Source organism: Aythya ferina (assembly GCF_964211825.1).
Source record: "Aythya ferina genome assembly, chromosome: 19".
Classification (NCBI taxonomy): domain Eukaryota; kingdom Metazoa; phylum Chordata; class Aves; order Anseriformes; family Anatidae; genus Aythya; species Aythya ferina.
Genome location: NC_140309.1, coordinates 9,473,619 through 9,488,802, shown reverse-complemented (window position 1 = coordinate 9,488,802; position 15,184 = coordinate 9,473,619). Strand labels below are relative to the sequence as shown.

The 15,184-nt window shown below is 53.5% G+C and overlaps 1 protein-coding gene across 2 annotated transcripts in view; it reads right to left on the bottom strand.

Annotated features, from left to right (window-relative positions):
• The window catches only part of NXN (nucleoredoxin), a 52,171-nt gene that overhangs the window by 6,541 nt on the left and 30,446 nt on the right, over positions 1-15,184 (bottom strand). Inside the window, exons 1-6 of one of the 2 annotated variants that reach the window (XM_084493401.1) lie at positions 14,385-14,585; positions 10,510-10,627; positions 8,867-9,000; positions 8,304-8,404; positions 7,919-8,025; positions 153-332 (exon numbers count right to left, since the gene is read on the bottom strand). In XM_084493401.1, the coding sequence (XP_084349527.1) occupies positions 153-332; positions 7,919-8,025; positions 8,304-8,404; positions 8,867-9,000; positions 10,510-10,627; positions 14,385-14,402 (658 nt within the window). In that variant the 5' untranslated portion in view covers positions 14,403-14,585. Of the gene's footprint in view, positions 1-152; positions 333-7,918; positions 8,026-8,303; positions 8,405-8,866; positions 9,001-10,509; positions 10,628-14,384; positions 14,586-15,184 lie in introns of those variants that run through there. The other variant, XM_084493400.1, reaches the window with a different exon arrangement.

The window sequence follows — 15,184 nt, the reverse complement described above, 5'->3', positions numbered from 1 at the left end:
CATGAGCATGGCTCCAGCAAATCCCTGCGAGCTGCATCTCTTACAGGCCAGGCTCTAGGAACGTCTCCCTCCTGAGTCCCTGGAGGGGACACAGCGAGCTGTCAAGCCCCCAGGTCACCCAGACCCTTCCCCGTCAGGACTTTGCTCCGTACCTACGAAGAGAACGAGGCAGGGCCCCTCGTTCAGCTGCACAGCGTTGGAGTCCGTCAGCTCCAGCACGGGCTTGGGGTGCCAGGGGAACTCCCGGCACTCGACGTCGTTCAGCACCTCCACCCGCCCCTGCCGCGTGATCACCTCGCCCTGGGAGTCCAGCACGATGAGCGTCGGGATGCCTGCGACGGGAGGAAAACACGGGGTTAGTGCCAAAGCAGTAATATGGGAACGAGAGGGTGCTGCCATCACAGCCCGCGGGGTGGGAAGCAGGGTCCCGGGATCCTGTTTCTGCCCGAGGAGAGCTCTGGAACTGAGGAGGCAGAGCAGGAAGCCGGGAGGCAGCCTCTGGCATCGCCTGTCCTTCCCTGTCCGAGTGCAGGGAGAGGTCACCGCTGCCTGATGCAGACGTTCCCGTGTACAGACCGTGCTGACCCTGCCCAGAAGCACCGGGCAGAAAGCTCCCACGTGCACGGCAGAGCTGGATGACCCCAGCTTTGAGACACACAACTCACAGCAACACACACAAACCTTCTCGCAGGGCAGACTGCACGCAGCGGCGGCCAGGAAGCAGGGCGTGTTAGCTCCCAGCAGAAACCCCCACGTCTCAGCAGCCGGGAACTCCTTTGAGACCCCCCCACACCCCTTCCGACCCTCAGAAATAATTGCCTGGACCTTTTCACAGCACGCAGATGTGTCTGCCTGGCCATGGATGTTACATGGCTGGGACGCTGAACTGCACGTGGCGAGGCAGACACAGAGGCTACAATTACCGACTGCACCCCCTCCGACACCGGTCCTCGGGCTGCAAGGAAGCACCACGCTGAGCAGGAACAAAACCAGGGAGCATCACCAGGCTCTGCTGGCACAGCTGGCCCCAGCCTGACAAAAGGGGACGCAGAACCCAAGGTACGGGGCTCATGGAAAGGGAATTTTGCTGTGGACAGAGCCCCGGTGTCCTGGCAGCACAAGGCTGCCAACCAGCACGGCAAAGCCAGCGAGCAAAGTGCCCGAGGCTGCCACCAGCTCCCAGGCACAGCTGTCAGGGAGGCACTTCTGTAACACATACACAGGTTAAAATGTTTCTCGGGCGAAAAACAACCACCACGGGCTATTAAACACAAAGACGCAGACCTCACCCCAGCTCTACAACCCCTGAGCTGCAGCCTGCCAGTGGCTAGGAGTGGGGGAAGGCAGACCCGGTGTCATTTGTGCTGCTCTTTCCCTCCCTGAGCCCCCAACAGACAGAGAGCCCTGCTCTGATGACAGCTCCGGAGCCGCTGGCTACCTCCCACGCTGCAAATCCATTTTGCAGATAATCACTTCACTTTTTATTACTTTGGAGTTGGCTCCTAGGTTATGAGAAATGCCGTCCTGACGGGTTTGCACATTGCAGTTCCAGCCGTGTTTGCACCAGCAGCTGCTCAGAGCACAGAGGACCCCGTTACTGCAGCCCCCCAGACGGCACAGGGACCACGCAGAGCTGTGCCCTTAGCCTAAAAAAGAGCCTGAGATCTTGGACAGAAAGCAGGCATCCAACAAACGGGTGTAGGTGTGCACCCGAACAGCAAGATTCAGGGTGTGTGCATACGTGCTGACTCCAGGAGACTTTGCTGAGCCTTCCCCGGCTGTGCCACCAGCCCGCAGGAGACGATGGCAGGGACATGTCCCTGCCAGGGGACAGCGTGGGGACGGATGGAGGAATCTGAGATTCCCTCACACACTGGTGCCGGGCTGCAGATCACTGGCACACAGCCAGACTTGTCCTGCTGTGGGACGGAGGTCCTGGGTTCCTTGCTTCTGCAACAGCAGCCCCTGGGAGAGGGAGGAACACATGCACTCTGCTTCGTTTGGGAAAGAAAACATGAAAAAAAAAGGCAGATAATCAGTTAAATATGTCCCTCCATACAAAGAGGGACAAGGCAGAGCTGCCACAGCCCTCCCAAGGATACCGAGGCTGTGCAGGATCCTCCAGGACCTGCTGGGTCTGGCACTGCGCAGGATGGGGTTGGGGGTGTCCGAGCACAACAGCCTTGCATTAAAACAAGCACCTGGAAACGCAGCCAGGGTGGGTGTGGGAAGAGGAAAGGAGAGAGGAAGGGCTCCCAGCAGTCACTAATGGATTTTTTTTCTTCCTGGGATTACTGCAATTTGGTTGCAGTGGGCGTAGCGTTCATTCATCCTGCCTGGCTGCAGCAGGCGTCTTAAGAATGGTCTTCCAGGAAGTTTTCAGCACATATTTTAGTGCTATGAAAACACAGCAAAGGCATGGGCCGGTTCTGCTTTTAATCCTGCCTGAAAGGAGCCCTGTGCTGCCTCCCTCCAGGAGCTCTCACCCAGCCAGACCGGGCTCTCCCCCCTGCAACACCCGGGCAAGCATCTCACGCAGGACAACACCTGCAAGTATCAGTGTGAGCCTGGCTGAGGTGAGGGGCTGAGCTGGGCACACCGAGACAGCGGCACAGGGCTGGGTTTGCAAACACGGGGCTCCTTTTTGGAACAAGCTGGATTTTGCTCGACAAGCCCGTGTTTGTCTCAAGGGAAACAGATGTGCCGTGGACCTGCTCAGAACCATCGCTTTTCAAATCAGGACCAGCAGCAGCAGTGCCCTAAGGATGCCCAGGTCCAGCTGTTTGCATAAAAGGGATGCTTTGAGGGTGAGATTTAGCACAAGGCACCTACTGCCAGCCAGCCGGGCTGGCACCACGCAGTGGGGACACCAGCTGGTGGCTGTCCCATCTGATACCGCCCCGAGGAGGCTTTCAGGATGCACAGCCACAGTTGTGACAAGTCCCCACAATGCGGCTCCAGGGAATGAACGGTGTGGCACGTCAGTGGGATGCTGCTCTCAGGACGTGCCTGGCTTTTACGTGGAACACCTGGGTTTGCACTAACAGCGCTGTCGGCTGTCCCTGGCCTGCACGAGGCTGCCCCAGGCACCCCCAGACTGCAGGAGTGGCACTGAAAGTCAGCAGGAGTGGCTCACGCTGGTGACTTCATCTGGAAAACACACCGAGGAGACAAAAAAACATCCCGAAAGGAAGGAAGAGGGAGACAATTTGATATCAGGCCCCGAGAGACAGGGGTCAAGTGGCCAGCGTTACTGCCAGGCTCTGCTGTCAGATCCTCGTCACTCGGTCTTCGACCCAATCGCTATCAGGCATCACCTCCTCCACCCAGCAACAGCCTCCCGATCACAGTCAGCAAACTAAGGCAGCTCCAATCCTCCCACCCTCACCTCTCAGCCCAAAGATTAATTTTGAAAACCACATTTGTTAGAAACACTCCACCAAACCGTTTTCTGTGCGGGAGAAACCAGCGTGCTCCCCCCTGCAGCTACTGCCAGCTCCCAGCACTGCGCTCCTGTGTTTGTACAACAGTGGGTTACTCACGAGCCCTCTGAATTCGAGGCATTTCTCTAGGAAATACACGGACGTCTGTCTGTCCTGGCCTGCCTGCAGGTCCGGGCGAGCAGCTGCATTCCCCTCATTCCAGCCCAGACAGCGCTGCTCACATTCCTCCCCCTGCGCGGGGCTGCGCGCGCCGGGTTTGCTGCGAGAGCCGCGCAGGAGCAGCGTGATGGCTGGGCTTGCAAATCCTAAGGGTATGCCAAGAAAGCGATTTTCTATCACAGAAAGGCTTATTCATTACCTGCTGGTATTCCAAACAGCTCCAAGGCAGGGAGAGGTTAAACAGACTGGGAGGAATTGGGCAATCTCACACCGGCCCTATCCTGCAAGGCACGAAGTATCACAAAATACTACTGCAGCCAAGACAAGCACATGACGATCAGCATCCCGCATGATTCGGATCTTTATCCTTTTTTAACTCCTACCCCTTTCCCAAACGCAAATAAAAAACTCACCCAGAAAACAAAACTCTAAGATAAATCATCTCGGTTTAACGTGTTTGGGAAATGCCAGTAACGCACCAGAAAACTTGGGGCTGATTTTGTGATTTTCCCTCTGTTAGGAGCCGGGGGCCGTGCCGGATCCATGCGTTTCACCTTTTCCCTGGCACCAGAAGCTCCCCACAAAGCTCCGGACTCCTTTCTGGCCCCGTGTGGTGAAGGCTGAGGCTGCTGCAACGCTTCTGCCCCCGCTGCCACAGCCGTCGAGCATTTCCCGAGCCGTTCCCGAGCACTGCTGAGCACTCTCCTGCCCTCCCAGGCTCCGTCCTTAAACACCTCATCCACACCTGCTAATCCTGGTGTTCCCCCCTCCCTCCTCACCCACAGCCACCACTGTTATTTCAGTGCCTTTTGGGGGCTCCACTAATTGCCGTGAGCCCTAACTCACAAATTTCCTCATCAAGAAGCATCGCGGATCAGACACTCCGCCATGAATATTGTATAAGCTTTGGATGAGAATTAGCATCGACGGGCTCCGTTTGACTTTACGCATCAGAAAATGGATTCGGCTCTCCTGGGGCTAGCGTTTTACGAAAACACAGGGGCCAAATGATTTGTTACTGAACCTGGCAACACATTTATTTATTTATATATTAAAAAGCCATATCCGACATGGAAATCTCATCTGCATTAAGTCTGTTGGCTGAGCAATGTAAATCGCCATGAGCAAAACGCTCAGAGAATACACCACCGGGTTTTATTGCTGTTTTTTCACCTCTTTAGAAGAAAGCTCCAGAAACTCGGTACAGGAAACCTCTCCTGGCAGTGACTTCCCAGTCGGGCTGCGGAGCGGCCGGCGGGTGCCTGGAACAGAGCCCAGGGCAGGGGTGAAGCAAGGGGTTTCTGAAGTTCCCCCGAGCAACTGCAAATCCCACAGAGCTGCAGTGGAGCCCACAGGAAACTTTCATGAGCCCCAAATCTCTCCTAGGACACACAACGTGGGGCAATCCGCACCCGAGCACAGCATTTGTTACCGCTCCCTGTCCCGCAGGGAGAGGAAGGGGACTTGACCTACGGCGGGCACCACGCAGCCCAGGAGCAGCGCACACAATGGAGAATTATTTCCAAGCAGCCACGACACAAGAAATGGCTCTCTCTCAAGACAGTGCTGCACCCAGCAGCAATTTAATATAGGTGGGTAAGGCACAGCCCTCTGACTGCACTGGGGTTATGAATAGAGGCATTCAAGCAAACCCAAATAAAGGCCAATAACTCAACTTACATCTTACACTGAGCGTTTGAATGCTGTAGGGGCCAACAGAGGACTAAACCAACACGAGGTCTGACCATCCTGCTGCCTTCCCTGCTCAGCAGCTTAGCGCTGCGCAGGAAGACAAGTTCTTTTGTTGTCCCAGCTCCCGGAAAAGCTCCGGCAGCCTTACAAAAATGAGAGGAAAACCCACCCTGCAGGCACAACCCAAAGCACGTGCTCCTGCGCAGAGGAAGGGAGCTCCTGCAGCAGGGAAGGCAGGGCTGCACGGACGCGCGGCGCGAGGACCGAGAACAAAGGCAGCTCCGGGGAGCAGCGCGGCGTTGTCCAAGTTTCGTAGGAAACAGGGAAAGCCAAGCAGACACTCGAAGAGCAAAACCAGAAGCACAGCAACAAATAAACCGAGGGATGCTGGAGGTGAACAGTAGCGTTTTTAAGTTTTACTGGAGATTCAGGAAAAAGACAAAGTTAGCGCGGCCATTAAAAAGACAGCGGAGAGGAACTGCAGGAAGTTGTTTCTTTGCACCAGGCAAAGACGAGCAGAGCTGAGATCAGTAACACCGATCTGAAAACCCAGCGCTGTGTGAAACCACCAGGATGGTCACTGGGACATTTCCCAGGTGACACGCTGCTGCTGGCACGGAGTTGCAGCTCCACAGGGGGCACTCAGAGGTGCAGTTACAGAGGGCTTAGAGGACGTTGGGCAGCACGAGAGCCATCCGTTTGAGGAGAGGCAGCTCAGATTGCATGCAGCTGATTTTTCATTTAGGTGGAATAACCACCAAGGGTGATGAGACGAGCCCGTGCCATCTAGCTCTGCTTGCAGAAAGCTTTGGACACGGCCAGCGTGGCAGCCTGCTGCGACAGCCCAGGCTGCAAACGGGCAGGCACCTGCCTGCTGCTGCGCTCCCACCATCACTCCTAAGTCAGCAGAGGATGAGGAGTCAATGCCTGTGCAGGATAAATGACATCCCAGTGCCCCAGGAAGCAGCACAAGGGTTCCCCCTAAGCCTCTCTCCCTCTTCTCCCACTGCACAGGATAGGAACCGGTCCCCTTCTGTGTTTCCAAGTGACTCTGTGCGTCGCGCTTTGTCCTTGCGGAGAGGTTCCTACCGCATGGGAAAATTGTGACAATGAAGCAGGGCTTGCAGTCAAACATGCCCAGATCCCAGGGTCAGTGTCCCTGGAAAAGCACCCCTGCCGTGCAGAACCAGAGGGGTAATATGGGAGCTGTGCCGGCGAGAAGGGATCAGGGCACAGGGGAATAGCAAATATTTACATTTTCAGGTCAGCACACAACAAAGAGAGACATTTAAGGAGACAGCGGCTGGAGTTAAAGGGAAAGCTGTTGTCACCGTTTCCCTGGCTACAGCACAGTCAGTGCTGAAGTATCCGTGTCTGGACACCTTATTTACAGAAAGTCCCAGCGAAACTGGCAGCAGTCCTGCAGAGCTCAGCCGAAACCGGCACTGGAGAGGTTTGTGAGCGGGCCGGGAAAAAGGCAGATGGATTTGGAAAGCTTTTGCCCCATGGGAAGGTAATTAAGAAGCAAACTGATGGCTATTTAAGGCTACCTAACAGTTATTCTTGGTTTGAGGTCAGAGAACAGAGCGCAGCGATGGCACCTGAGCTCACCCCAGAAGGGGGGTTCAGGGAGGGTTCCAAGGAGGATTATTTCCCCTGCCCACTGGGTTTCAGCCAAAAGCTCGTATCAGCAGAACTACCCCAGTTAAGTCAACATGGGTGAATAACCTGATCTAAACACTCTCAAGGGTTTGGTCACTCCGGGACCCTTCTACTGATGAGGCTTTGCAAAAGCAACACAGGCAAATCCAGAAGGGTGGGACCACCAGGAGGGTCCCCAGGCCCTGGGGCACCTTTGGCAACACTCCTGCTCCTCTGCCCCCCCTCACCAATGTTTCCCTGAAACATTTGAGAAGCACACAAACTGCAGCAAGACCAGCAGCTCTTTATCCTCCAGACCCTGAACCACGGGTAGAAACTCTGTGTATAGATGGAAGGCTTCCTCAACAGCTATTTACCTCGCGTGTCTCTGCTGTGCAGCTTGTGAACAACGCGCTGGTCCCCAGGAGGGCTGCTGGGAGCTTTTATCATATTCAGGACACTTTGAAAACACCCAGACAGAGCAAGCCTCTCCCCTGCCCCTCCGAGCAGCCGAGGCTGCTGGATTCTGGCACTGACACATACAGTAAAGGCAAAGCCATGGTTTACATCAAACATGTGCTCTTCTGTAATTCATGTTACTAACATAAACCAGATGCCATCTTCCTCAGCCTCTGCAGAGAATGATCGCCTGCCTTTGCATTACATAAAACAGCAAGAAAATGAAATTTAAACCTTGAAGAAAAAGCAAAAATAAATAACTCAGTAATTAGGCAAAAAACATCCAAGCCAAAAACAGCTTCCAAGTTTCCAGGAAGAATTAGGTTGTTTATGGAAGTCCTGTTTCAACTAACAGCCTGCCTGGCAGGTGGTAGGAATGTGAGTTTGTGGAGAGCAGAAACATGAGGCAGCTCTGCCTGGGGCACTGTGCTTTGCTCTGTTTTCTTGTTTTAGTTAAACAAGAGGAGACATCACAAATATTCAACAAAAGCAGCAGAAAGGAGAGCCGCGGGGGCCTTTCCTACCTTGTATGCCGTAGAGTCGATTCAGGCGCGATCGTCTGGCCTCGTCAGCATACGGGACAGCTACCCAGGGCATCTCGCTGAAATACTGCTTGAAGGAGTCCTCTGACCTGTGCAACGGGAACAGCACAGGGAATCCTGAGTGCAGCCCCTCTCTCTGCCACGTTACTTTCCCTTTTCCTCGTTAAAAACCCGGCCAGCAAGGGCCTTGCTCCATTTCATCAAACCCACCAGGCGAGGGCTGCTAGGAGGCATAAACCTGGGGAGAGCCAGACTAAAAGCCCTCAGTCCCTCACAAAGAGGTCTGCACTGCTTTTTTTTTTCTGATATTTCAGACCCTCCAAGACTGGTTGCCGTGGGGCAGTCAGCTCTGCACTTACTGCATTACCTGTCTGCACTAACGAAGAGGATCTCAAACTTCTGGCCCGCCTCCTTGATTTTCCGGTAGGACTCCACCAGGACCCTCGTGAGGCTTCGGCAGGGTGGGCACTGCAAAACAACACGCACGTGAGGACGCCGTCTCCCACCTCGTTCACGGGGCCTGGCTCGCACCCCAGCACGTCTAGACAAGTTTCAGGCCATCCCTGAAAGCCAGACACGATCTCTTCTCTACTGGAGCCAGGAAGCAGCCTTGAAAGCGGCTGGTGCTTATGGTAAGAGGTCACTGACTGCTTAAATCGCCAAAGAAACCTCTCCCAGTTTTAAAATCTAAAAATTCTTCCCCTTCTGAAGGGTCAGCTGAGGGTGACCTGCAATTGCAATGCTGCTGGCTTCTCCCAGAAGGACCAGGACATCTTAACTGCTTAAACACCGACAGGACCGAGGTCTTCACCCTCCTGCAGAGCTTGGCAGGGGCTGCACACCTTGCCTGAGGGCTGCAGAAGGGACGCCTGGAGCTCCACGTCTGCCCTGAGGTCATTGCAGTTGCCCTGCAAAGCACAAACCACTCACCCAGTGCGCGGAGAAGTAGACCCCAACGTGAGAGCCCTCCAGGGCGCTGCTGTCTAGCGTCTGGCCGTTGTTCCTTAGCAGAGGCCCAGCAACAACTTCACTGAAGGGTTTTGGCCCCCAGGGGAACTCCAGACCTAGAGGAGGTTGGGATTAGGGGTTGAAAAAACAAAAACAAATTAAAAAAAAATTTAAAAAAATAGCAAGATACACCTGGAGCATTTACAGTTTCAAAAAGTTACACTAAAAAAAACCATTCTGCTTTCTAAAAGATATGTGAGGTGCTAGCTGAGGCATCCTGCTGAGGTCCATCCCCACCCGAGGGGGATGCAGAGCTGCTCAGCTCCCTGGGCACCACCAGGGCCATGCCCCAAGCTCAGCACTACATCCAGGGCCACCTCCTTTTCACAGGGACCTGCACCCTGGCCCCAGTCAGGGCAACTTCTGCTTGATGAAGCCAGCTCTGGTTTTGTGCCCAATAATGTATCTTTGCCTTATCCACGGTGTTTGTTTTAATAACAGGGGCAAGGTGGTACGTGCTCAGGAATGCAGTCAGACTGTTTGCCCCTTCCAGATAAAGCTGCTTTGTCGATTCCAGGCCTCACACCCACCCTGCCTCCCGACCAGCTGCCTTTCCACGCAAACAGGGAAGCAGATGGTGCAGGACACATCCCCGCAGCCCTAATTCCTCTGTATTTAGGGCTTTAATCGTATCAATTACCCGTGTCACTGGGCTGTTTTTTTCTGAAGTTGGACACAGGGACCTGTAGAACATAGGCGAATCCTCTGCACCCCAAAGAGAACACGTGTGCACACGCAAACACATGCTCCGAATCATCCACTGCCAGCTCCCACAGCAATCGATCCAGCCACTGAGCCAGAGATGAGGCAACATCACAGATGGCTCAGGCCACAACTGGTACTTGCTGCACAGTTTCTGCCACCAGCCACCACGTTTGATATCTACCGCGTGGAGAAATGACGGCTGTCATGTGAAATCACACGTTCGAAGGGCCAGGTTAACAGCTGAACGTCAGCCTTGCAGAATGTGGGAGTGAGGACACACGTCCTGCACATCTGATGCACGTCTTTGCAAATTTGAAGAAGACAGATTCAATGTGAACTCCCAACACACCTTCACAAACTGAGAATGGTGGCATTTTTCTGTCTCGTTTGTAAATAATGGGGAATTCATTACCCTACCAAAGCTCTGGTGTCAGTGATAAGCACCCACCCCGTATTTTGGAAAGATTTGGCTCCCAAGGTAGGGGAAGTCTGGGCCCTCGGTCTGTCTAGCCATGTGCCTCCATCACAGAAAATCCAAACTTCATGTGTCACTTAGTCTAACTTTTTCCTCATTAGCACTTCAGACAAAAATCCTGGAGGGGAAGTCTTTGTTCTCTTCAACAAGCAAAACCAAAACACAAGATCTGGCAGGAACGATGCAGAAAATGTTACACTGAAAATAATACAGTGCCTTGATTAGTCAAGTATGACAATAGTTGTTTGTTTCCCTTTTTTTTTTTTTTCTTTTTTTTTTTTTTTTTTGGTTTCTTTTTAAACCTCCAAGGCAATTCAGAATGAACCGAAATAGCAAGGCAATCGCGTGCCAGTGTCTCCAGGGCACACAGGACTCCAGGTCTTACCTTCTGGGTCATCTCGGATTACCAGGAGGCCGTTCCTGCAAACCACCTTCCCGGTGGAAGCATCGATAAATATCAGGGAAGGAATGTTGGAGACTCTGTACTTGTTCCACAGCTTCAGCTGCAAAACAGATCAGGAAGGGAGAAGAAGAAAGATGAGCTTGGCAGCACGAACAGGAAGATCTCGGGGCATTAGCATCTTTCAGACAAGAGGTCAGAGGTAAGCAAAGAGATGGAGCCGACGCTTCAGCAGTGTATTTGGAAGCGTCTCTCCGTGGCCCCTGGCACAGCCTGTCCTTCCAGCTCCTGCAGAGCCGTGCCCCATCCTGCCAGCCCTCTGCACCTCAGGCTGGGTGAAAAGCACCGGGAGCCACGACCGCGCCGTCTCCCTCCTGCTGCAGGCTCGCACAGGGGCGTGGGTGAAGGGCTTCTCCTCCGACCACATCTGCCTCTCTTTGCAAGTAAAATGGGGCTAATGCTTACCAGCCCTGCTCTGTACTTTGAGGTCTTTGTTTAGAAGACATGGTAAGCACAAATGCTTTTAATGCCACTGCTCTGAAGTAATTTGTAACGCTTCCCTGGCTGCTTCCTCCTCTCCCATTTCGATGTTCATTAAACAAACTTCACAATCCCTGCCAAGACACAGCCACGCTCAAAACAAGGCCAAAACACAGAAACACGACTCTTTTGCAACTGGGGCTTCCCAGTTTTGTTCCTGGGAGCTGCTTAATAGGTCTGGCATCAGCCTGGGGGCTGCACGGCACAGCTCACCCGTAACGCACTGCCAGCCTCCCCGCGGCCCTCCGCCGGCCACGAACAAAAGCCCTGCATGCGGCAACGGCCACGTGCTGCATGTCCCGGGCTACAGTTTGCTGTTTCCTGGTCATTTTGGCTGAGCAGTGAACTATCAAGCTCTTGAATAAAACCGAACCATAGCACGGTGCCCGAGGGGAAGGAAATGAATCGCTCCCTTCCCCTGGTCGCTGTCTCCAGCTTCCAAACAGAGGCAACCCCACTACTTCTTAAGATATGAATGATTTGGGGAAGAAGGGATGTGATCTCATGAAAGGGATGCAGCGTTCAGGCAAAGCAACCTGACCTCTCTGCACTCTCTCCAGAGATCTGGTGAAGGGGATAAGTTGCACCCATGTTTAGTTTCGATGGCACTATATTAAATACTTTTTTCAACATCTTTTTATAAAAGACTCCTGAGTGAGTTACAAGAGTTCACCTACTTCCAATGTGGTGTACTCAAAATCCTCCTGGGTCTAAAGGAAAGCGTTAGCACTGATCTAGGAAGACGCAATTGATCTCCATCTACTAGGACCTGGAGAAAGACAGGGTTTTGTGCTCAACCCACCAGCATTAGGTTTCTGACAGACACATTTCTCGGGACATATCAACTCATTCATAATGCTGATTCACAAACCAAACGGCCCTGGGCATGAAAAAAAAGAACAAAAATCAGACTAAATGCAAAACAGCCCCCTTGCACTGAGTGTGGTCAAACCACAGAAGGTAAACCCCAGTTCTGTGAAGTTTAAAGGGTGGGGAAAAGCTCTTTATAAGGATCACAAGCACTTATGAGGGTGCTGCAAACAAAGGGGAAATTACAGCTAGCAATCGGATAGTTCTCCTTAAATAGTTGCTTACATTTCACTTCATTTCGCCAAGCCCTTTGTATATGGAAAGCAGCTCCCCGTAGGGCACCGCGGCGTCTTGTAGCAGCTCAGCTTGGCTGAGGGAGCCAGCAAGGACTGCACATCGCAGCCAAACAGGCAACATCAGCTCGCTGCCTCGAAGGAACGGGGCTGGAGCAGCGCAGACCAGAGGATAAAAGGTTTTACCTTGCATCTGCACAAAAGCCACGACTATTGCATGTCTCTCGACACCACCACGCAGCAATCCCAGGCCACCCCAAGCCTCAATGTGGAGATCCAGGAGGTTGGAGCACTTCAGGTTGCTAAAAAGCACCGCGCTGATTCTCAGAGATCATCCCCTTGAAGAAAGGCACTCAGCTGCTGCTACTGCCGGGGCTGTCACTTACACCATCACACGACACGGGTGAACAAACACGACAATTGCCTGCATGACGACCTGAATCGAGTTGCCATTTTAAGGCCAGTTCTAAAAGGTTTGAATTGCAAATTGGTGGTCTTGAAGCACAAACCATATTCATTTTGATGTCTCTATCAGAAAGCACGTGAATGCGCTGTTTAAAGGCAGAGCAGTTCGACTCGATGACTCTCCTGTGCATTAGGAAAGCTGATTGGAAATGAGAAACGCATGCACCGAAGGACGAGCGCCAAGATCTACCACCAGTCCCGCAGCGAGGGCCCCTTCCTCCAGGCTCGGCTTTCCGAAGTGCATCAGGCACTACTGAGGAGCAAGCCTCCTGTTCCTGCATTTAGATGCCTTAGAAAACAAAAACCCAGCAAGCTTCTTACAAGAGACCCTTTAGCTGGGCTTTTGGATAAAGCAGCCCTCGAGGATTGCCACACCAAGCCGCTCTTTTGTGGTCAAGCTGCAGCTTCCAACAAAGACAACCAACCTCCAGGTAAAGCCTCTGAACAAAAGGACCACCTCCCAGTAAGTTACTCGACCAGTCAGGTGTCCTCGGAGCACAGAGCTGAGGATTTTCACTCACGCAGTCTGGAAAGGAGCCTGAGCTCCCGCTCGATGGAAATACCAGGATTGCATCTGTGGTGTCAGCTGGCCACGGCGCTGTGCTGAAAGACGACAACGACTGTGAGATGTTACGTACTATGAAAACCAACCACGACCTGAACTCCTCAGCACCAGCCGAGGCATCAGCAAAGCCTGGGGTGCAAGGGGCAAGCGAGACACGAAGCCAACGCTTGGGCGCACCTCTGTACAGTCACCACACGGCGCTTGGCAAGGTCCTGCCCAACACCTGGCCAAGTCCTCAAGGTGGCACACGGGAAGGGAGGAATCCGGCCACTCTCCAAGCACCACACAGGATGTCAGCGATGCTCAAGAAGGCGAGCCCAAGAGAAAAAAGGCAGGGGCTGTGCAGGTACCTGAGCAAACGCACGCAGACGCGCACCTCTCCGAGGACCGCATGTCGGGCTAGGCGTGGGATGTGGAACACAAATTAGGACTCGCTCTGAAACCACAGGAAGATCAGATGATAGCTCGGGCAGCAGAGCTGAGTGCTGCCTCAGCAACTTTTCAAAGCTGTTTTTCCTGTCTTGAAGAGGATGACATAGAAAATAACACACTCCACACTCAGAGGATTTGATCATCCATTTAAAGAGAGGATCTCTGCTCTGCTTCCCAACAGCTGTTGCAAATCTGCGGGATCAAGCCAAAGCTAACACAGATGTGGAAATAATCTGCAGACTATTCAGCCCCAAATCAGCTGATCCTCTCCAAGTCCTCTTCAGTCCTGATCACGGTGCACGCCTGCTGAATTCGACACTCAACCCCAACCGCCTGCTGGAGAAGGAGTGGGGAAACACAGCCCCTCTCACGATGCCATGTAGGCTGATTGGCTTTACAGAAACCGATCTGGCTCCTGTGCAGGTGGTTAAGTCAAGCAGTCCAGTGGAAAAAACAGAGTCACCAGATTCCTCTGGTAACCTTATCCATAACGCAAAGCATCGCTGCGCCGTGCTGGAGGAGCTGGAAACCACAGCCCTGGGTTTCTCTGCGACTCCATCCACAAGCAGCTGCAAAAGGCTTTAGAATAACCATTTGTTACTTGAGGTCAGAGGGTCCTAACCACCTGGGACCTGAGAAGTGATGTTACCAGCTCCATTATGTCCTGTCACCTCCAGCAGGTGACAGGCAGTCACGGACCACAGGCACTACAGCAGCACAAAGCATCTGCGCTGGTTGTGAGCAGCTCTACGCACCTGAGCCAACTGCTGCATCCCTGGAGGACTTGGAAACGCCTCACCATGAGGCACATTTCAGTAATTTTTCCAAATAAAGGTGTCAAACTGGAGGCCACCCCCCAGCAAACCACTGTTTTCCGTGTACAGCAGAAGACCGGCTGGAATCCGGCCGGGGCGGATGAAATCCCCTCCTGCTCAGTGAGCTGCTGGGAAAGGGAACCCCTTCTCCTAACAGCTGCGGGTCGCTATTTCTGGGCGTGCTGATTGATTTATCAGCCCTGGTCGCATTAACTTACGAGCATAAATCCTGAGCTGTAGCGGTTAACGCTGGCAAAGATAAAACACAACTGTTGGGAGCACGGCCGGGGGGAGCAGGACGCAGCCGCTGCTGTCACGGGAGGTTTGCTCGCCAGCAGCCGCCCCCCTGGGAGCTGCATTTCTGTGTGATGTGGGACTGCGACAGACACCACCCCTCCATCCTCAAGTGAGGGATTCCAGAGGTATCTGCCCATGCCAGCAGCAAGGGAAGCATTCATTCTGCATGTTTTGCAGCCCTCCTGCAGCTCTTTATTTCTTGCAGATACCGTGACTGATCCTGTTCTGATCCCCCCCCTCCTCCCTCGGTGCAGGGCACGGCAGCCCCATGACAAACACTCGGATCAGGAGGCAAGGCTGACCAACACACAGCAGGCAAAGTGCACGAAGCTCCCGTGGCCAACAAAAATAACCAGCAAAGCTGCTTCAGCAGGGGAAAATGAGGGAGGCCACAAACCACCGGGCCCTGCACCGCCCTGCTCTCCTGGCCCCGCGCCGCGGGG